Genomic DNA, 21,966 nt, shown 5'->3' on the forward strand with positions numbered 1-21,966 from the left:
CCTGCAGCAAAGCACCCCCACAACATGATGCTGCCACCTCAGTGTTACAGCCCCTACTGCTAATTTGTGTAGCCTATAAAACAGGTGTTCCAGTCAGGTGTGGAGAGAGATGCACTGCTCCTGCTGGCCCTAAAATGGAAGTGGTAGTCAGAATCCCCTTTAACTGATTTGATTGTTATTATGGGCCTACGAAAAACCGTTGATTTAAGTTTATCTTTTCTTTCGGACAAATGTTCTAGGTACGCTAAATAACTCTATGGATTTGGGAATATGGTTTGCTTTCCATGTTATAGCAGAAGTCAAATGAAATGTAAAGATGCACTGTGCACCCCGTCAGGATCCGAATATGGAGAAGCAGTTGTAGGCTACCTCGGCACATATGCCATTCAATCCATGAGCGAAATCTGAAAATTCATGAACGGATATGAAGGTAAACCTGGAACTGCTGCCTCACACGTTTCAACGCCCACTAGCAGAGTCGCAACACTACATGGCATGCCTCTTAACCACTCCGTCCGCACTGACTCGAGGAGGATCAGAGAGAGAGAGAAAACACCCCCCTCCTCCTCTTTTCTGCCAACTCCTCCCCAAGCACTCCCTGCTTGTGCAAATGAGTAGTCAACCCGAGAGCAGAGCGCCGCGCAATAACAAACTCAGCCTCCGCTCTGACTGCCAGGCGTGAAGAGGCATTTCTATACTGGAAGTGCAGCAAACGAGCTGAGAGAGCCCAGATACCCCCGCACTCAAGTTCGGACATGAGCCCGGGGATCCGGAGATGAGGCTCCGAAATGGCACCTTCCTAACGGTCGTATTGTTCGGTTTATGCGGACTCATTTCGCTCTCCTGGTACACTGCATTCAGCAACTCCAAAGGTAAAGTAGCTGCTATATCACACCACGAGGCGGGGGAGTGTTGAGGCGATTTGGTAGATTTCGTCTGATGTTGGAGACGAACTACACAAAACATCGGTCTGATCTCGTGTAGCTGTGTTTGGAAATACGATTCTGGTGTTGGTGTTTGACATTTCAATTTCCTGTTATCCATCGACCATGAGGAATAGTCTGTTTTCACCGGGTGGCACCAGTCAGACCCCTCTACCTTTTGTCATGCGTTTATTTTGCAACATTTGCCTACATTGAACAGATTGTTGATAAATACATTTTAAAGGCCCCCAAGACATGCGTCTTTATATTCCTCAGCCTGCATGGACAGGGTCATTTTGGTATATTTTCCTCTGTATGAACATAATGTTGACATTATGAATCAGATGATTGCTCAAAGTGCGCATCTCTAGCAGCAATATTGAAACAAAGTAGCTGTAGATTATGATTGCTGATACAATGTTTGTGAGGAACTTGCAAAAATGTTACCTCAAGCTTCAAGTGCCAGTGCATGTAGGCTAAGGATGAATCTTTTCCCCTTGGTTTGAACATGTATGGTGCTTTGTGTTTTGAAGTTGCTGGGCAAGGAGACGTGCCCGTTCCAAGGCGGATAGGCTGCTGTTTACACAGGCATCCCAGCTGACAGGGCAGCCCAATTCTGATCTTTTGCCACTAAGTGGTCTTTTGACCGATCTTATCTTTTGCCAATAATTGGGCAAAAGATCAGAATTGGGCTGCCTGTGTAAATGCAGCCAGAATCCCTCAAAGTGCTGTCTGGTATACAGTATGTATTGACAGTTCACAGACAGGTCTTTCATCAAGCCCCAATAGTGTTGGGAGCCTTGCACTCCCCTTTGGTCCATGCCAAGTGTTGCATAAACAACGGGAGAATATCACAAATATTAATATATTCCTTTTTTTCCCTCATCCAATTCTGCACAGAAGACACTTGATTAAGTCTCTATACATATAAAGAGGGACTTTTCAAGCCACTGCCTCACAATGTTGTTGGGAACTCCAATGTATGATTAATGATTTAAACAAATCATGCAAATGTCTTAAAAAAAAAAAAAAAAGTTATGAGGAAAAATTCCTAATCGATTACTACAGTAGATCTGGAATTCAGTCGGTTGTCCTTATTATGATGCAGCTGCCAAATTCCCTGGACATTGGTGCCAAATTTCAGAGAAACTTGATAGGGTCATGACTCATGCCTATTTCTAGTTGGTTTCACACAGATTGTATAGACCCTTTAGAAAACCTGCAGACCCTTCTTCTCAGGAGCCAATACAAACGATTAGCACCACAATGGAAGTGCACCTTCACTGTGTTGGGTGTGTGCAGTGTGCCCCTGAGCTTTTTTTGAAACCTTTATTTAACTAGGCAAGTCAGTTAAGAACAAATTCTTATTTTCAACGACGGCCTAGGAACAATGGGTTAACTGCCTTGTTCAGGGGCAGAATGACAGATTTTTACCTTGTTAGCTCGGGGATTCAATCTTGCAACCTTTCGGTTACTCGTCCAACGCTCTAACCACTAGGCTACCTGCCTCCCCTTTGGATGCGTCTTCATTTTTTCATTCTGATAGGACCCTGCACATGAAGATTAAAGATGCAATATGCAGAAATCGCTCCGCCATTTCCTGGTGGCTGATATTCTAATAGTTTGCCAAATTTCAGTTTGTGACAAACAAGCAGTCATTGTGTAGAGAGTCATTGTACCATCTAAACCTCTTGTGAAATATCTATTCCAAAACCAAACATATTGTATATTCATCTATTTGAAGTTGGTGTTCAAAATTAAAATATTAAAAAACTAAACTTCAGAACGGGAATCATAGAAATGGCACACATAGAACAGATCTACTCCTTAGACTTTCTTTCAGCGAGAATGAAAGATCTATAACTCACCTTTCTATGTGAATTTGGTTGGGTCTCCCAAAAAGTTGCATATTGTAGCTTTAATGTTTGCCTATCAAACACATGCCTTGGGAAATGTTTTTGGACACACTGCACATTTACCTTAACAAATACCACAGTTAGGATGGCAGACTGAAGACAGCAGAGCAGAATGCCTCAAGATTAAAAACCTAATATTAAATATCTGTAAATCTGACTAAATATTAGCACTTCGTATACTCGTGGGCAATATGCTTAAATCTGGATAACAACACAAAACGAATTATAAGGCTAGAGAAATTTATCGACCAACACAATCAACACCAAACCAAAACAGCATGGAGAACCAATTCCCCAAAAGAAAACGAGACTCCTCGTCTGACACAGATGATTTATGCTTTTCACCACCTGAAATGGTAAGTGTAGAAACCCACTTACTAAAGAAGATAAATGGTAAATTGGGCATACTTGAACTAGTCAGTAAAGGAGTTGAAGGCAAGCCTTGAGATGAGTGTCGAAAAAGCCGCGTCAATGGAGAAAAAAGAAACAAGCTAAAAGGTACTGTCAATACTATTGAAACAGACGTTAAAGAACTTAAAAAAGATTACATGTTTCTGAGAGAAGCCTTACTTGAAATACAGACTAGATTTATGCGAGAAAATCTGGTACTTTTTACCGGTATTAAAGATAATGAGGGTCAAGATTCAGAGTGTGGTGAAAGATTTCCTGGTTAAAGCGCTACAGATCCCAGGCGACACTGTCGACCAAAATCAAACTCGAAAGTGTACATCGTTTCAGACAGCGATACGAGTGCCAAATTTGCATTCTTTTAAGGATAAAATAATGGTTAAAAGCCTGGGCAAAAGACTTGCTGGCACGAAAATAGTTATCAGTTCCCGAAGGAAATTGCAGAATGGCGCAAAGTTCTGAACCCACTCTTCAAAGTGAATAGATTAAAAGGGAAACGTGTAGCTCTCGTAGTCGATAAACTGTACATTGATAACCGACTGTTCCGAGACTACTCCATGACTATTCTAAATATTACAAAGTTCCCATAGAGGAGTCGAATAATGGAACACCCAATACAATCCATGGTGGGGATTGTAATAAAAAAGGGAAAACGATCAAATACAACTGTAAATACACTATACCATTCAAGATAGGGAATGTTGTAAAATAATTTGTATTGGACTTTCTATTTATAGCAGTAGAAGAAATTATTGAAATAATACATCTTCAAATATAAGTAACTGGAACACAAAAGTACTTAAAAGCTCGAAATTAGGTAGGAATCAACATGGTAGAGATAAACAGAGGACATTGAAGGCACAGTGTGTGTGTGGGGGGGAGTGTGGTTGTGATGGAAGATGGGGGTGTGTGTTTTTGTGATTGGAAAAGTGTGGTGAGTTACAGTGCATTTGGAAAGTATTCAGACCCCTTCACTTTTTCCAAATTTCGTTACGTTACAGCCTTATTCTAAAATTGATTAAATCGTTTTTTCCCCCATCAATCAACACACAATACCCCATAATGACACTGCAAAAACTGTTTTTGTGACATTTTTGGAAATTGAAATATCACATTTACATAAGTATTCAGACCCTTTACTCCGTACTTTGTTGAAGCACCTTAAGCTGCACGGCTATTTTCTGGTCTCCCCAGAGATGTTCGATCGGGTTCAAGTCCGGGCTCTGGCTGGGCCACTCAAGGGCATTCAGAGACTTCTCCCGAAGCCACTCTTGGCTGTGTGATTAGGGTCGTTGTTCTGTTGGAAGGTGAACCTTCGCCCCAGTCAAAAGTATGGACACAATACAATACAAGGCAAAGGGTGGCTACTTTGTTTAACAATTTTTTTGGTTACTACATGATTCCATACGTTTTATTTAATAATTTTGATGTCTTCACTATTATTCTACAATATAGTAAAAATAAAAACCCTTGAATGAGTAGATGTGTCCAAATTTGATAGAAGCCGCAATCTATTTGCAATGTTGAAGCTGATCCACCCCTAAAAGATTATCTAATAATAGCAGTCCAAATATCACAGTTTGGCAATTTATCCTGGGGTCTTTACACTTTCCAGATGGCTATGTTTAGGTTGTGCTACAGAGAGGATACATTAGGTTCAGAGACTAAAGCATAGACTAATGTGAAGAAAGCTGTATTCTGTATTCTGAAATCAATCAACTCCAACACATTCACTGCATCATATCACAATATTTACATGTATTCCCCAACAACTCTATGATTACCAGGGGAGGGGGGAGGGGGTGTTATTAAGACTGAGAACATGCCTCCTATTCTGACTTAATTGTTGAATAACTGCGGCTCCTCTCTGTAACCCCCCCCCCTGCTATTTCCTGCCAAGACATCATCCTCATTCTCTCCTCAGTGTCATCATCATCATCATTATTATTACCAGTTTCCTCTTGAAGGCCTTGTTTCTGGCTTGTGCATCCTGTCTACTGTCATGTGCGGTTGACTGGAGTGTGTGTGTCTTCGATATTGACTCCCAGACTGATGGCAATTACCTCGGGAGCGAAACGGGGAGAGAGAGAGAGAGTGTGTGTGTGTGTGTGTGTGTCAGTATTCCTTGACGTGCCCCTCTGAGCCAGCCAGCACTCTAGCAAATTAATTCAGTCAAGCAAACAGCTAAACGTGATTGCAGAAGCTTGTTTGATACATTTATTCCAATGGGGGCTGAGGGCTGTTTCAATCTATCTGAGATGGCCGAATAACACTGCACCTTGCCACTCAGCAGATGCCAATTTAATATCAACAGTGTTAGGTCAATGTTCCCCAGCAATGAACGGATTGAATAAGAAATGATTATTGATAAACAAATGCATGAATCAGTTGGTAGATCGATCTCACAGGAGAGAGTGTATGAACACATTAGGTAATGGGAAAGTGGTCGATTGACTCAAGATGAAGTCAAGGGCTTCTCTCCTTATAAAGCTAGTTAGGTAGATCTGAATTTATTCTTATGAACAGACATCTTTCCCCAGAAAATTCTGGAGAATCTTTCGTTTTCTTTTTCAAACACCAATTCCCTGTTTAGTTCCTCAGTGGCTTTCTGTCTGATGCGACTTGGCTCACGGAATTCCCTGGAGCACGGTGACTCTTGGGAGATGTGAAAGTTGGTTTGTCACTGCTGGGCTACCACACACACACACACACACACACAAAAGATACACACATACCCACTCCAGGTCACACACATGCGCACAAAATCACAGCGGGCATACAGCTCATACAGTAGTTTCTTGGTGACTCATGTCCAGCACACACACACACACACACACACACACGAACTGTTCGCTGCCTGTTAGACTTCCTTGCAGTCCCGTGCTCTGTTTTACTTTTGTTGTGGTTTTGTATAGCCTAATCTAATTTGGTGTGCAAATTGAGTGTTTCAGAAAACAGAGACTGGTCTTATAAAGGTTAGTGTCGTTTTCCAAGCTGTAGTGCACGCATAATGTGTGCTCTGTGTCATCCACACCGCTATCAAGTGTACACTTGCCTTTGTCCACTCTTAAGCACACACAGATGAGGGATGATTCCGAGAGCGATGGAAATCATTGTCTCTCCTCTTTTTCTCTCTCGTTCCAGTGGGATGCTGAAGGTCATATACCACGTTGCTCTGTACATCTGAGGAGACACTTATAATCCTCCACTTCCTTTAGAGGTCCCACACAGAGTCCATGCCTAGATAAGAGAGGGGGACACAAACGTGTGTGTGTGTGTGTGTGTGTGTGCACACGCGCGCACACAAACACTGCCTGCAGGGAGAGATGGGGGTTTTCTTTTGGGAAACTGGGTAACCAGTTTCCCATGTCTGTCAGTTTCATCAATATTGGGAAAACAGATAGCAAAATAACAATTTCTCTCTCTGTGGGTGTGTGTAAGCAAGCTTCCAAATGAAGAAGCCTTAAATGGGGGGGGGGACAGACGACAACAGTAAGAGTCTTGGTGGTTGTCGCTTTTGGAAGTGTCCTAATGCTGTATCATTAACACATTTACCTGCCTTTTGATACAAAAATGTCTATCTGGTTTCAAGTATTCACCATGGTTTCATGTGCTTGAAGTCCTTTGGAGAAAAAGAATGATGGAATGAAAAGGGAGAAACTGAAACACCTGTTATGGAGGAGGACGAGGCGTTGTTCTTTAGTGTGGGATGTTAAGGCTAGTGACCAGGTAAGTTCTTTTCCCAGCTGGTCTCAAACACTCTGGGCCCGGTTTCCCAAAAGCATCTTAAGGCCAAGTTAATCTTTAGAACCTTCGTAGGAGCATCGTTTGAGCTGTTTCCCAAAACTGTCGTTGTTAACGTTGCACTTAAAACGCTTGTTATTCACAGACTGCCTCAGACTACTCGTAGAACAGCGAGGTGTGTCGTTTGATGCTTATTTTTGCCCTCCCACGTCAATTTATACACAGAAGGTCTATGCTAAACATGGTTTCTGTCTCGCTGTGACAGCCGATTAACTTCATAACAACATTTACTACAAATACAAAGTTGTTAATGCCTTTGCAATTGATACAAACAAGCAACGTATAAAAAAAGATGCTTCAAATGAAAACTGAGATGACTGCATTAAAATATAAACAGTAGGCTATAGGCCTATTTCAATCATATTGACATACATTTCATGATTAAGAAATTATATTTTGCTACTTATAGGCTACTGTCTAATTTTGTCTCAATATACACAGTGTACAAAACATAAGGAACACCTTCCTAATATTGAGTTTCACCCCCTTTTGCCCTCAGAACAGCCTGAATTTGTCGGTGCATGGACTCTACAAGGTGTCAAGCTTTCCACAGGGATGCTGGCCCATGTTGAATCCAATGCATCCTACAGTTGTGTGAAGTTGGCTGGATGTCCTTTGGGTGGTGGACCATTCTTGATACACACGGGAAACTGTTGCGCGTGAAAAACCAGCAGCATTGCAGTTTTTGACACAAACCGGTGCGCCTGGCATCTACTACCATACCGTGTTCAAAGGCACTTAAATCTTTTGTCTTGCCCATTCACCCTCTGAATGGTACACAATCCACTTCTCAATTGTCTCAAGGCTTAAAAATCCTTCTTTAATCTGTCTCCTCTCCTTCATCTACACTGATTGAAGTGGATTTAACAAGTAACTTCAATAAGAAATAGCTTTCACCTGGTCAGTCTGTCATGGAAAGAGCAGCTGTTCCTAATGTGTTTTTTACACTAAGTGTATTTCATGATGTGCAGCCTAACGTGCAAAATCAGTGATTTAGTACATTTTTATTGGGTAAGTATTAGAATAAGCCACCTCAATATTTGCAGCCATAGTTGATAATATTGCTCTAGGAGCTGATCCATCATCAGTATTGTGAAGTAATTCTAATGTTCTAAGGTGAGATGTGAATTGAGAAAGCTGATCCGAGAGCAGTGATGCCTTTCTTTCGATCCTATCAGTATCGACACGTACTCCCAACGACGCACTTAGCGACTGTTTTTTTCTCTGCGTGGTGTTTTGGGAAACGCGTGTGACTTCTTCGGCGGGTTGTAGGAAAGATGCATCGTTAAAACCACATGCAAACCGAAGTTCCATCACTATTGGGAAACCTGAGTCTCCAAAAAAGACAGAACACAGGACAAGTAGGCTTTTGTGTTCCCACTGTTTTCTCTATACACAGTCTAGGGAATATGGGTGACGGTTTGGTCAGTCACATGAAGGTTAGTCTTGTGTGTTGTTATGGCTTTATTTAGACCTAGAATCGTATGGTCTGTAAATGAACGTCTTTGCATGACCTTCAATTGTCTGTCATTCACACAAACACACCAAGCTGGGTGTCAGGATGGTCAGGGGTTGATATCACACAGCAGTTGGTGAGTCTGTCTTTTGGCTTGCCACACACACTGCATAAGTGGCATTGTTTACTAACAAAGCTGGCAAGGATCTAATTGGCAGGATTTGGACAACCTGCATACCCTTGCCAAGCCCTGCCCCTAACTCACAGCCTGCCCACATCAGAGAACCAGACAAGGGGAGGGGAAGGGAAATGTTTTCAAAATGTGTGCATAATGGCTGGGTAGTATCATTCTCATGTCAGTCCATACATCATTGAATTCCTTAAATGAGCGTGCTAAAATTCACACTTAGTAGTTTTTATCAGAGCACCTCTCAAAGTCTTTGGGCTTTGGCTTTCAATGTATTGTTTTGAGCAAGTTTGACTGTGAATATTGATGTCCCATGAGTTGTAGATTCTACTGTCTTGACTTGGAAGAAGGTTCGAGTTTGAATTATGTGTTTTGGGCTCTTGGTGTAATTTTGTGGTGGAGTTGGTCCGATTTTTGCCTATGTTCTTAGTTCTTTCCCCCCCTGGTCATAGTTGATGTGAAAGACTGAGACAGGAAGTGCTGTTTTTAGGCGCCACCATCTCCTCTGCCACACTCACACACAGGCCTGTGTGTGTCAGCCCTCCATGTCCCCAACCCCTTGCTTGCGTGCAAACTGCAGTGGTAACCTTGACAATTACTCTGGCCTTGGGGGGTGGGTGGCCCTCTACATACACATGCAAAGTCTGACGCTGTTGGCCATTGTCATGGCACTAGTCATAAAAACATGCCCCATGGGTGGGTTTACGGGATGTAGTGCAGTAAGGGGGGGATCAGGTAAGAGGAAAGGGGTTGTTTCCTCTGTGCATTTAACAGGTTATATTTACTGAGCTTTTGTGCACTAAACGGTGTCTAATTTGTGGCAATGCATCAAGGTAATTTACTAATTAGAAAGCTGTCATCTGAAATGGATTCCCTATTGTTCGGGGACAAAATGAAACTGTGGTTTTGGTGTTATACTTTGTATTGCATGTTATAGAGGGGCTTCTCAGGAAAACCAAAAACTCTATTTCATGAGGATGGGACTTACTATTGCTTAGATCTTATTTTCAAGGGATTGACCTGTCCGCAATATTTTTGACCTTTTTCAATGTTAATCCCTTGTCCATAAGGCACCAAATCACCTGTCTTTTTTCTTAAATTCAATACTTTTTGTCCAATAACTCAAGATAGGGTAGTCATAATATTATGAAATTCTCAGGGTTGATGATTCACAGAGATGATTCAAATATAATTGTATTTATGGAATGACAATTCTATATTATGCAAATTGGGCACTTAATATGCAAATTGGCAGTATGGTATTCAATTACAGTAATTTAAGATCAATAATTTAAAGGAGTGTGGTCATTAACAAATCTTCATGCTCTATGAAATTAGAATACAATTATTTATACTGAATGCAAATTAGATAGTTAATATGCTAATTTGTCTGTACGAACCAAAAAATACAGCATGTTAAGCCCATTAGTTTAAGGTAAGGTGGTCATATTTTTTATTATTATAAAAAAATTTGTTTAACTGCTGTATTGAATGTTTCAAACACAATACACTTGCAGTGAAGCCGCTCAACAACTACACTACCGTTCAAAAGTTTGGGGTCACCTAGAAATGTCCTTTTTTTTTTAAAGAAAAGCACCTTTTTTTGGTCCATCACAATAATACCAAATTGATCAGAAATACAGTGTTAATGTTGTAAATGACTATTGTAGCTGGAAATGGCTGCTTTTTAATGGAATATCTACATAGGCATACAGAGGCCCATTATCAGTAACCATCACTCCTGTGTTCCAATGACACGTTGTGTTAGCTAATCCAAGTTTATAATTTCAAAAGGCTGATTGATCATTAGAAAACCCTTTTGTAATTATGTTAGCACAGCTGAAACTATTGTTCTGATTTAAAAAAAGCAATAAAATGGACCTTCTTTAGACTAGTTGAGTATCTGGAGCATCAGCATTTGTGGTTTCGATTAAAGGTTCAAAATGGCCAGAAACATAGCACTTTCTTCTGAAACTCGCCAGAAACTTAGTCTGAAACTTCAATGCGAGAAATTGCCAAGAAACTGAAGATCTCGTACAATGCTGTGTACTACTCACTTCACAGAACAGTGCAAACTGGCTCTAACCAGAATATAAAGAGTGGGAGGCCCCGGTGCAGAACTGAGCAAGAGGACAAGTACATTAGTGTCTAGTTTGAGAAAAGGATGCCTCAAGTCCTCAACTGGCAGCTTCATTAACCTTTTACGGCTAGGAGTTACGCTAGCGGAATGTTTCGACAACATCAGGTGAAATGGCAGAGCGCAAAATTTCCAAAACATTATTAGAAATATTTAACTTTCATACATTCACAAGTGCAATACACCAAATTAAAGCTTAACTTCTTGTTAATCTGGCCACCGTGTCAGATTTCAAATAGGCTTTACGGCGAAAGCAAACCATGCTATTATCTGAGGACAGCACCCCATCAAACAAACACATGACAATCATAATTCAACCCACCAAGCGTGACACCAAACTCAGAAATAATGATATAATTCCTGCCTTACCTTTGAAGATCTTCTTCTGTTGGCACTCCAATATGTCACAAACATCATAAATGGTCCTTTTTGTTCGATAAATTCGTTGTTATATCTCCAAAATGTCCATTTATTTGACGCGTTTGATTCAGAAAAACACCGGTTCCAACTCGCGCAACATGACTACAAAATATCTAAGTTACCTGTAATCTTGATCCAGACATTTCAAACAACTTTCCTAATACAACTTCGTGTATTTTTTTTACGTAAATAATAGATAAAATTTAAGACGGGATAAACTGTTCAATACCGGACGAAAACAAAGTGGAGCGAGCTTTCAGATCACGCGCCCCAACCACAACAGTACACTAGACTCGACCCTCGTTCTGAACAGCCATACTTCTTCATTACTCAAAAGAAAAACATCAGCCAATTTCTAAAGACTGACATCCAGTGGAAGCGATAGGAACTGCAAGCAAGTGCCTTAGAAATCTAGATCCGCATAGAAATGCCATTTTAAAACACTCACCTCAACAAACAAAAAAATCCTGGATGGTTTGTCCTCGGGGTTTCGCCTGCCAAATAAGTTCTGTTATACTCAGACATAATTCTAACAGTTTTAGAAACTTTAGAGTGTTTTCTATCCAAATCTACCAATTATATGCAAATTAAAGCTTCTGGGCCTGAGTAGCAGGCAGTTTATTTTGGCCACGCTTCTCATCCAAAATTCCGAATGCTGCCCCCTATCCTAAAAAAGCAAAATATTACCCGCAAAACACAAGTCTCAATGTCAACAGTGAAGAGGCGACTCCGGGATGCTGGCCTTCTAGGCGGAGTTGCAAAGAAAAAGCCATATCTCAGTCTGGCTAATAAAAAGATTAAGATGGGGGGAAAAAGAACACAGACATTGGACAGTGGAACTCTGCCTAGAAGCCCAGCATCCCGGAGTTGCCTATTCACTGTTGATCACTAGAAAACATCAATCAGCCTTTTAAAATGATAAACATGGATTAGCTAAGACAATGTGCCATTGGAACACAGGAGTGATGGTTGCTGATAATGTGCCTCTGTACGCCTATTTTTATTTATTCCATAAAAAAACTGCAGTTTCCTGCTACAATAGTCATTTACAACATTAACAATGTCTACACTGTATTTCTGATCAATTTGATGTTTTTTTTGTCCATTAAAATGTAGCTTTTCTTTCAAAAACAAGGACATTTCTAAGTGACCCCAAACTTTTGAACGGTAGTGAACAGTTGTGCCCAAAAGTTTTGAATAACACAAATATACATTTTCACAATGTCTGCTGCCTCAGTTTGTATGATGGCAATTTGCATATACTCCAGAATGTTATGAAGAGTGATCAGATGAATTGCGATTAATTGCAAAGTCCCTCTTTGCAATGCAAATGAACTGAATCCCCCAAAAACATTTCCACTGCATTTCAGCCCTACCACAAAAGGACCAGCTGACATCATGTCAGTGATTCTCTCGTTAACACAGGTGTGAGTGTTGACGAGGACAAGGCTGGAGATCACTCGGTCATGCTGATTGAGTTTGAATTACAGACTGGAAGCTTCAAAAGGAGGGTGGTGCTTGGAATCATTGTTCTTCCTCTGTCAACCATGGTTACCTGCAAGGAAACACGTGCCGTCATCATTGCTTTGCACAAAAAGGGCTTCACGGGCAAGGATATTGCTGCCAGTAAGATTGTACCTGAATCCACCATTTATCGGATCATCAAGAACTTCAAGGAGAGCGGTTCAATTGTTGTGAAGAAGGCTTCAGGGCACCAAAAAAGTCCAGCAAGCGCCAGGACTGTCTCCTAAAGTTGATTCAGCTAAGGGATCGGGGCACCACCAGTACAGAGCTTGCTCAGGAATGGCAGCAGGCAGGTGTGAGTGCATCTGCACGCACAGTGAGGCGAAGACTTTTGGAGGATAGCCTGGTGTCAAGAAGGGCAGCAAAGAAGCCACTTCTCTCAAGGAAAAACATCAGGGACAGACTGATATTCTGCAAAAGGTACAGGGATTGGACTGCTGAAGACTGGGGTAAAGTCATTTTCTCTGATATATCCCCTTTCCGATTGTTTGGGGCATCCGGAAAAAAGCTTGTCCGGAGAAGACAAGGTGAGCGCTACCATCAGTGCTGTGTCATGCCAACAGTAAAGCATCCTGAGACCATTCATGTGTGGGGTTGCTGCCTGCTAGCTAGCTGCACAGAAATGGGACACATTTTCAATTCACTGGTAGTTAGCTACGTTTTTAATCAATTTATATGGTTGTAGCAACTGAATTGTCGTTTTTACTTGAAAGAATAAAACCATCAATCACAAAAAAAATCACCATTGGCACAATACAGCCAATGACGCACAGCGGTGCCTCTCGCTCGGCTCGTTGCCTCAGCGATCAGCGTCAAGCACTCCCACACAACTAGCAAGCTAGCACTCGTCATGGAAATGGGGGTGTCAGAATGTGAATTAGACCAATCCCTGACAACCCATACATCAAAACTTAGCTACGAAGCTCTACTTTGTAACCTGCTAGTTTTTTTTTGTGTGTGTCTCTGAAACATTTTAATGACAGAGCCGAAATGTTTTGCCTGATATTTCAGTCCAAGGATGTCTGATGACCGTAAAACACACTCAGGACTTTCCCATACTTCATGGTAATACAATGTTACATCGATCATACTCTGGTAGATAGAGGAATACCTTCCGCTAAGAGGAAATTTGAGCACACCGATTTTTGCGGGTTTCACTAAAAGAATTTAACATTGTTAGTACGGCACTTGCTTTAAATTTGGGCTCATATCGCGTAAATATAATGTACAGTATTGCAATTTTGCAACTGCCACATTGTTTTCAATGATTTATGTTTTTTGACATTTAGTGAGAACTGATTTGTTTACTAAAGTGTTGTTTTTTTTAAGACTTCTCGCATAGCGTCAATTGTTGCGTTACCTAAGGCTCTACTATTGTGCTTAATGGTACACAGATTAACACAAAGGATCACTATTAAATAACTTTAAAGTGTTACTAACTAGACCAGGATTTCTCAAACTCAAATAATCAACTAATCATCAAGCTTTGATCATTTTTATCCGCTGTGTAGTGTTGGGGCAAAAAAACAAAAATGTTCACCCCTTGGGGTCCCGAAGACTGAGTTTGGGAAACGCTGGTCTATAACTTGGGTCAGTTCATTCTCTACTTTCAACAACTTAAGCTTGAGAAAATGTATTCATAAATTAACCTTACAATTTAGTATACGCGATTTAGCGTTTTGAGAGAAAAGATTAGCATAATACGCTCTTCATTTTGAAAAATAATTGTTCAGCTGAAGTACCTGAGGATAATGTTAGCTAAGCTGGACATAGTTTTCCCTGTCATGTTTTTTTTTATGTACAATGGTGACTCCAGTGAATTAAATCATTATAAATAATGAGTAATGCATGATGCAGCCACTGGAATATGTTGCCGGCTAAGATGATTCTCCCCATTTGATGATTTGATCAGATTGTTGTTAAACATTGACATAATACCGCCAAGATATTCAGGACTTGATTAGGGAACAGTTTAATCATTGATACTGGACTTGTCAACCTGTCTCTCCGGACAGCCTTCAAACTGACTAGCCGTCTAGATTGTGTGTGCAAGAGTCTCTGACTGTGTACGTCTGTGTGTGTGTGTGTGTGTGTGCACGTGCCAGGGGCGTAGGAGCGACTGACATTGGGGTCGACACATTTTGCCTACGGGGGACCGGGAGTATGCGTCTGGATTTTTGTTGTTGAAAAACAGGTTTTATATGCTCATTTCTGGTGACTTCTAAGAAAAGGATGCATACAAATCTTAATTTCCAAATTGGCTAATTTACAATGTTTAGGGGGACCTTGTAGAGGGGCATTAATCTAGTACTGTCCAATCAGTCTTAAGGCCATTGCCATTCATACTGTACTGAATACCAGTGTGACTGTTAAAGTGGATAAATTCGATTAATAAGCATTTTGTACTCTCAGTTATTGTATGATTTTAATTTCGTAGTGTTTCTCACTTCTCCTTTTTCAGGTTGTTACTACTGCTGCTCTACATACTCTATGGTTTGAAACTTAACGTACAGTTATTATACTGTAATAACCAGCAACATACACAGTTGAACTGTTAATAATACATTTTAAAAAAGTAGGCATGAAAGTTAGATTAATTTCAGTTTTATCTCCACTACACAACTATCAAAAACAAAATATAATCATAGCTGCTACTCTCCTGCATGAAGTTCTAGGCACTTCTCGCTATCTTACCTGTTGGTTTGTGGCCGCTCTCTCTCTCTCTGCCTGTCTCTGTTCATGGCTGTCACTCTCCTACCATGATCCGATAGCACCAAACAAAGTCTTTATACATGGAACACACATGGACATTCCTGCAGTGATCATGCTAATCGCAGACTCCGTCAAAACTTGAGACATTTGTGGCATTGTGGGACAAAACTGCACATTTTAGAGTGGCCTTTTGTTGTCCCCAGTACAATGTGCACCTGTGTAATGATCATGCTGTTTAATCAGCTTCTTGATATGCCACACTTGTCAGGTGGATGGATTATCTTGGCATAGGAAAAATGCCCACTAACAGGGATGTAAATACGTTTTTTGTGTATATGGAACATTTCTGGGATCTTTTTCAGCTCATGAAACATCAAACTCAAACTTTACATCTTGTGTTTGTTTGTTCAGTATTCAGTGCATACGGGAAGTATTCAGGCCCTCTTCAACTTTTCCACCTTTTGTTACATTACAGCCTTATTCTAAAATTGATTAAATTGTTTTTTTCCCCCTCATTCATCAATCTACACACAATACCCCATAATGACAAAGCAAAAACTGGTTTCGATTTTTTAGCCAAAAAAGAGAGAAAAATAACTCAATTTTACATAAGTATTCAGACCCTTTACTCAGTACTTTGTTGAAGCACCTTTTGGCAGAGATATTACAGCCTTGAGACTTCTTGGGTAGGAATGCTACAAGCTTGGCACACCTGCATTTGGGGAGTTTCTCTCATTCTTCTCTGCAGATCCTCTCAAGCTCTGCCAGGTTGGAAGTTGAGCGTTGCTGCACATCTATTTTCCAGAGATGTTCAATCGGGTTCAAGTCTGGGCTCTGGCTAGGCAAATCAATGACATTCAGAGACTTGTCCCGAAGCCACTCCTGCGTTGTCTTGGCTGTTTGCTTAGGGTCGTTGTTTTGTTGGAAGGTGAACCTTCGCCCCAGTCTGATGTCCTGAGTGCTCTGGAGCAGGTTTTTCATCAATGATCTCTCTCTGTACTTTGCTCCAGTCATCTTTCCCTCAATCCTGACTAGTCTCCCAGTCCCTGCCACTGATAAACATCCCCACGGCATGGTGCTGCTACCACCATGCTTCACCGAAAGGATGGTATTGGCTAGGTGATGAGCGGTGCCAGGTTTCCTCCAGACGTGATGCTTGGCATTCAGGCCGAAGAGTTCAATCTTGGTTTCATCAGACCAGAGAATCTTATGTATCATGGTCTGAGAATCCTTTAGGTGCTTTTTGGCAAACTCCAAGTGGGCTGTCATGTGCCTTTTACTGAGGAGTGGCTTCCGTAATGGCCACTCTACCATAATGGCCTGATTTGGTGGAGAGCTGCAGAGATGGTTGTCCTTCTGGAAGGTTCTCCCATCTCCACAGAGTAACTCTGGAGCTCTGTCAGAGTGACCATTGGATTCTTGGTCACCTCCCTGACCAAGGCCCTTCTCCTATGATTGCTCAGTTTGGCCGGGCGTAGGAAGAGTCTTGGTGGTTCCAAACTTCTTCCATTTAAGAATGATGGAGGCCACTGTGTTCTTGGGAACTTTAAATGCTGCAGACATTTTTTGGTACCCTTCACCAGATCTGTGCCAACACATTCCTGTCTCCGAGCTATACAGACAATTCCTTCGACCTCCTGGCCTGGTTTTTGCTTTGACATGCACTGCCAACTGTGGGACCTTTTTTATATAGACAGGTGTGTGCCTTTCCAAATCATGTCCAATCAATTAAATTTACCACAGGTGGACTCCAATCAAGTTGTAGAAACATCTCAAGCATGATCAATGGAAACAAGATGCACCTGAACTCAATTTTGAGTCTCATTGTGAAGGGTCTGAATGCTTATGTAAATAAGGTATCTGTTTTGTATTTTTAATACATTTGCAAAATTTAATTTTTTATTTGTTTATTTTGTCATTATGGGGTATAGTGTGTTGATTGATGAGGATATATTGGCACGGTTTGCCAGCCCTCGACGAACAACACCCATGCCATTATATCCTCAACACCAGCTTCCAGGGCAGTATTACTTAAATATACACAGAGTATACAAAAAGTATGAGTATAAGAAAACCTGCTCTTTCCATAACATAGAATGAACAGGTGAACCCAGGTGAAAGGTATGATCCCATATTGATGTCTCTTGTTAAATTCACTTCAATCAGTGTAGATGAAGTGGAGGATGATTTTTAAGCCTTCAGACAATTGAGACATGCATTGTATATGTGCCATTCAGAGAGTGAATGGGCAAGACAAAATATTTAAGTACCTTTGAACGGGGTATGGCAGTAGGTGCCAGGCGCAACGGTTGGTGTCAAGAACTACAACGTTGCTGGGTTTTTCACGCTCAACAGTTTCCCGTGTGTATCAAGAATGGTCCACCACCCAAAGGACATCCAGCCACAACTGTGGGAAGCATTCGAGTCAACATGGGCCAGCATAGCTGTGGAACGCTTTTGACACCTTGTAGAGTCCATGCCCCTACGAATTGAGGCTGTTCTGGTGGCATTGCGGGCAGGTGCTAAAAGCCTTACTTGCACTCCTTTGAAAAAAATGTACTCTAATGTACTCTTAATTTTTAGATATTTTTTTTACTACTGGCACATCCATTGCTAACTTGCCGACCCTATGATGAAGACTAAGACAGTGATTGTGCAAGTCATTCTGTAGCTAGCAAGTATGCTTGGCTTCAAAACATTGACTATCAGTTTTTCACACAGCCAGCTAGTTCGATAAAACCTGACACCGCTAAAAATGACTACTGTAAAGCTAACTAGCTTCTAGCCAGGAGAAAGCTTATAGTTGCTCACATTCATTGTAACGTATACATTCATACTTACTACTTAAAATTACTTTGTTGTTGCCAACTAGAAGTTGACAGGGGAACAGGACTCCTGCGGGATTCTGTCAGGAATGGGAGGGAAGTTCTAGAATCAAGTTCGGGACAGGATCAACAGACCACAGGACCAGGCAGTATAGGATTAGTAAAACTGAGTTTTTGAGATGGAAATATGTTGTGGAGCATTTAATAAAAACGACTGTAAGCTAGGCCTAATGTAGTTTACTTAATAAAAAGCTATTAAAAAAGTCATTTTTCCCCGCCTTCCATCTCCTCAATCTTGCGCCTCACTCCAGTTGTAGCCAGTTACTTGGCTACCTCAGGTTGTCAACCTATGTCGGTAGGCTAACTGATGAAGCCTTCAATAAAGGAATTGCAACAACTTTACCATTAAGCCCAATTGTTAGCGTATTTAACTAAACCGGTGCCATCTGAGGTGAAGAGTGAAATAAAAATAGATTGACCTCTGCAGTACTGCTGCTCAAGTATTTATTTTTTATGTTCATGTTGTAAATTGTATGTGCGCAGTGCTCAGCAGTAGGGTAGTTTTATGCTGGTGCTGTGCTGAGCAGACCATTCTGCCGGGGTCTCTGTCCTCATCCTCCAGCCTTAATCGATCTACATTTAACTAATTTATAATACGCTTTTATCCAGAGCAATTTAGGACTACGGTCAGTGCCTTTTAACTAAAATAGGTAAGACAACCACATATCACAGACGCATTACTGAAATGATTTTCAATACAAACACATTAGCCTACATATTTCTGACCGCAAAAATGAGCACGGGACAGGAAAGTTCTGGGGATCTAGAACTATTGCGGGATCAGGACAGTACAGGGGAAAAAATGACTGCACAAGACGGGACAGGAATTTTCACACAACCTCTATTGCCTACTTTACCTGGTGTGGTGCTGCACAGTGCTTTTTCTCACAATCACACACTGCTTGTAACAACTGAGAGTGAGAACAATGCAGTCATGTGGGCGGGGGACGTGATGGAGCGCTTTTCAAAACAAAAGTCCCTCAACGAATCTGGTGACTCGTTTTTCAAAATAAGTCTTGCAGATTTTTTTTGGGGGGGGGGGGGCATTTTACCTACTTCTAACATTGGGGGGACATTTCCCCTCTGTCCCCCAGGCTCATACACTCTTGGTGTGTTTTTTTTCCCTGAAAAATGCTGAGCCTTCAAGCCGAACCAAAACTTCAGACGTGTTAAAAGACATGGTTACTTATTCATCAGTGAAGTGGCCTGTGTCGCCCGTTTCACAACAATTGAGGAACGTTAGTACGGCAATAGAAGACTGGGAAGCGGATGTTTTATTAACGTGAGCCTCCTAACCTACCCCAAACCCCTACCGGCTGCTCCCCGGGGCGCCAATAAATAAAGCATTTTATTTAAATATTTCATAAAAAGATTTTGTATGGGATAAAAAAACCCTTGAGGTAAAATATCATTTTTTCAACAGGGACACAATGGTAGAACAATGACTCATACAGAAGATCATACCAAGGAACCAATAAACCACTCAATGCATACAGAAGTTAATTGCCCACAAACGGAAATTCAATTTTTTTTCACCAGAAAAACGATGATGTTGCACAACGATTTTAAGTCAAGTATTCGTTTTAGTCAAAGTAGGATATATTTAGGGTTGAAGTGGGAAATCCAAAATGGTAACTTCTGATATTTTCTGTGCCAGTGCTGTGTGTTTCCCAAATGCTATGATGTGCTAATACTTTTTGGTCTGTTTTCGGTCTCTTTTCAGGACTGGGTTCTATTTGAATGTTAACACCTACCAGCATGGCATTGTTTATTAATCAGAAACATCTGGAGTTCTTCCTCTTCAGGAGTCGCGACTGAGCTGAGCGATCGCCTACGCTTGGCCGTCTGAGCCAAATTCAAATTGTGGTTGTAAACTTGTGTTTTTGCACCTCCACTTTTTTTAACAGAAAATTATCCAAATCCTTTGGAACCCCGTACCCTTCGTCGCCCTAAGATGTTTTTGACCACGCTCCACTGCTTTGATTGGTGCAGCTAGAAATCACAGGTCTTGTTTATCTATTTTGTGCTGTTACATTTGTGTTGGTGTTTCGTTTAGTGTCCGATGCGCTTGGGGTGTTTATATATCATTTGCGGCATTTATCATGAACAAGGTCATTGTAACCATTTCACTTCCCCTAGCTGTGAGAACCATAGCATGAGCACGGGCTGACTTGGCGTTGCTGTAGTGCAGCCGAATAGTCAGCCAGCAGCCTACCAAACGTTGCATCATGTCCATTACACTGTAGAAAAACACGTCTCTAGTCCAAACCATTCAATAGTTCGGCTATCCATATTACCGGAGCTTCATCTTATTCTTTCTATTTCTATGGCAGATTCCGCAATTTATTTAAAATGCCAAAACTTTGGAGGTAACAATAGGTGGCAAAGTCAAAGATATGCTGACTTGTTTTCCCTAACTTATGAGAAATCCAGCTCCAGAACCAGACATACCCAGCTGGCTAATCTTTTGAATACGTTTTTAGCTACAACAGATACCATTATCAAGCTAGATAAGGTTAGGATGCTAGCTAGCTACACTCACAGCTGTCAATAACTTGTTATTTCTCCACTCTACGTGGAAATCACCACAATGTTTCCACCCCCAAATTGTGAATATGTATTAGCAGCCTGCGTCATTCTTCGGAGATGGAACCTAAATGAGAATGTCTGCTATATGACTGGAATTATGTTGATATAGAGGCCTGCCCTCTGGTGGGGCCCTTTTTAAGAAAAACCATAGCAACCATGGCAAAACAGAAAGATGTTTTGTCGACACCTTGCAGACCGTATCACCTCTTGCAAGGGCACACAAGTTACCATGGAACTTCCACCATCATGGACTAAGCGGTGTTATGGGATTTTGTGCCTGTGGGCAGCTGGAATAGATTACCATGTGACCTTACGTCAATGACTAATTTCATGGCTTCCTTTTTAAACTCGCACTGTGCAGAGTAAGCCTTGTCTGACTGTCATGCTCTTGTGAGCTAACATTGTGTTTCGCTACATGGATTCACAATGAGGTGAAGTGAAACGAAATCAGAGTGTCGCGGTCAGGATAGTGGATCAAGCTAGAGTAGGCCTTGGGTCAATTTTGCATTTCCCCCTGTAATGGTTAAGGTTAGGATTCGGGAGGGGGAAGCAGATCCTAAATTCACCCCAGAGCTGCAATTTATAAGCAGGAAAAAGATAGCAGTTGATGCAAGGTTGACTGCAGCAGATGGGTACGTTTTGCTGATAGAAAAAGCAACAAGGTGAGAAATGACTGCTGCAACCTGATTGATGGTGCGTGTTGTCTATCTCCTAGCTGCCTTTTACACCAGCCAGTCTTTGATGAGCAACACTTGCAGCATCTGTACCACATTCGCAGTGAAGAGTAATATCTTGAGTCTGGGAACATCCGACTCACTCGGATGACACATCCGGTGCTTGGGAGACATATGACTTCCTTGAAGGGTGTCATGAGGTAATTTGGTGGTGCGAGATCTAGCTAAAGGAGTAAAGAATCGAGTCACGCTCTCTTGCCCCATAGCGTTAATGATTTGATAATTGCTGCAACGTTGATATAACATTTTCGTCAGGGTTTCCCAGACGACA

The 21,966-nt window shown here is 41.4% G+C and overlaps 1 protein-coding gene across 1 annotated transcript in view; it reads left to right on the forward strand.

Annotated features, from left to right (window-relative positions):
• Window positions 1-537: 537 nt before the first annotated feature.
• Window positions 538-21,966, forward strand: part of mgat4b (alpha-1,3-mannosyl-glycoprotein 4-beta-N-acetylglucosaminyltransferase B) — a 203,310-nt gene continuing 181,881 nt past the window's right edge. Inside the window, exon 1 of the mRNA XM_029770807.1 lies at window positions 538-872. Within this exon, the coding sequence (XP_029626667.1) occupies window positions 776-872 (97 nt within the window). The 5' untranslated portion in view covers window positions 538-775. The remainder of the gene's footprint in view (window positions 873-21,966) is intronic.

The sequence above is a fragment of the Salmo trutta genome, chromosome 13 (assembly GCF_901001165.1).
Source record: "Salmo trutta chromosome 13, fSalTru1.1, whole genome shotgun sequence".
Lineage (NCBI taxonomy): Eukaryota > Metazoa > Chordata > Actinopteri > Salmoniformes > Salmonidae > Salmo > Salmo trutta.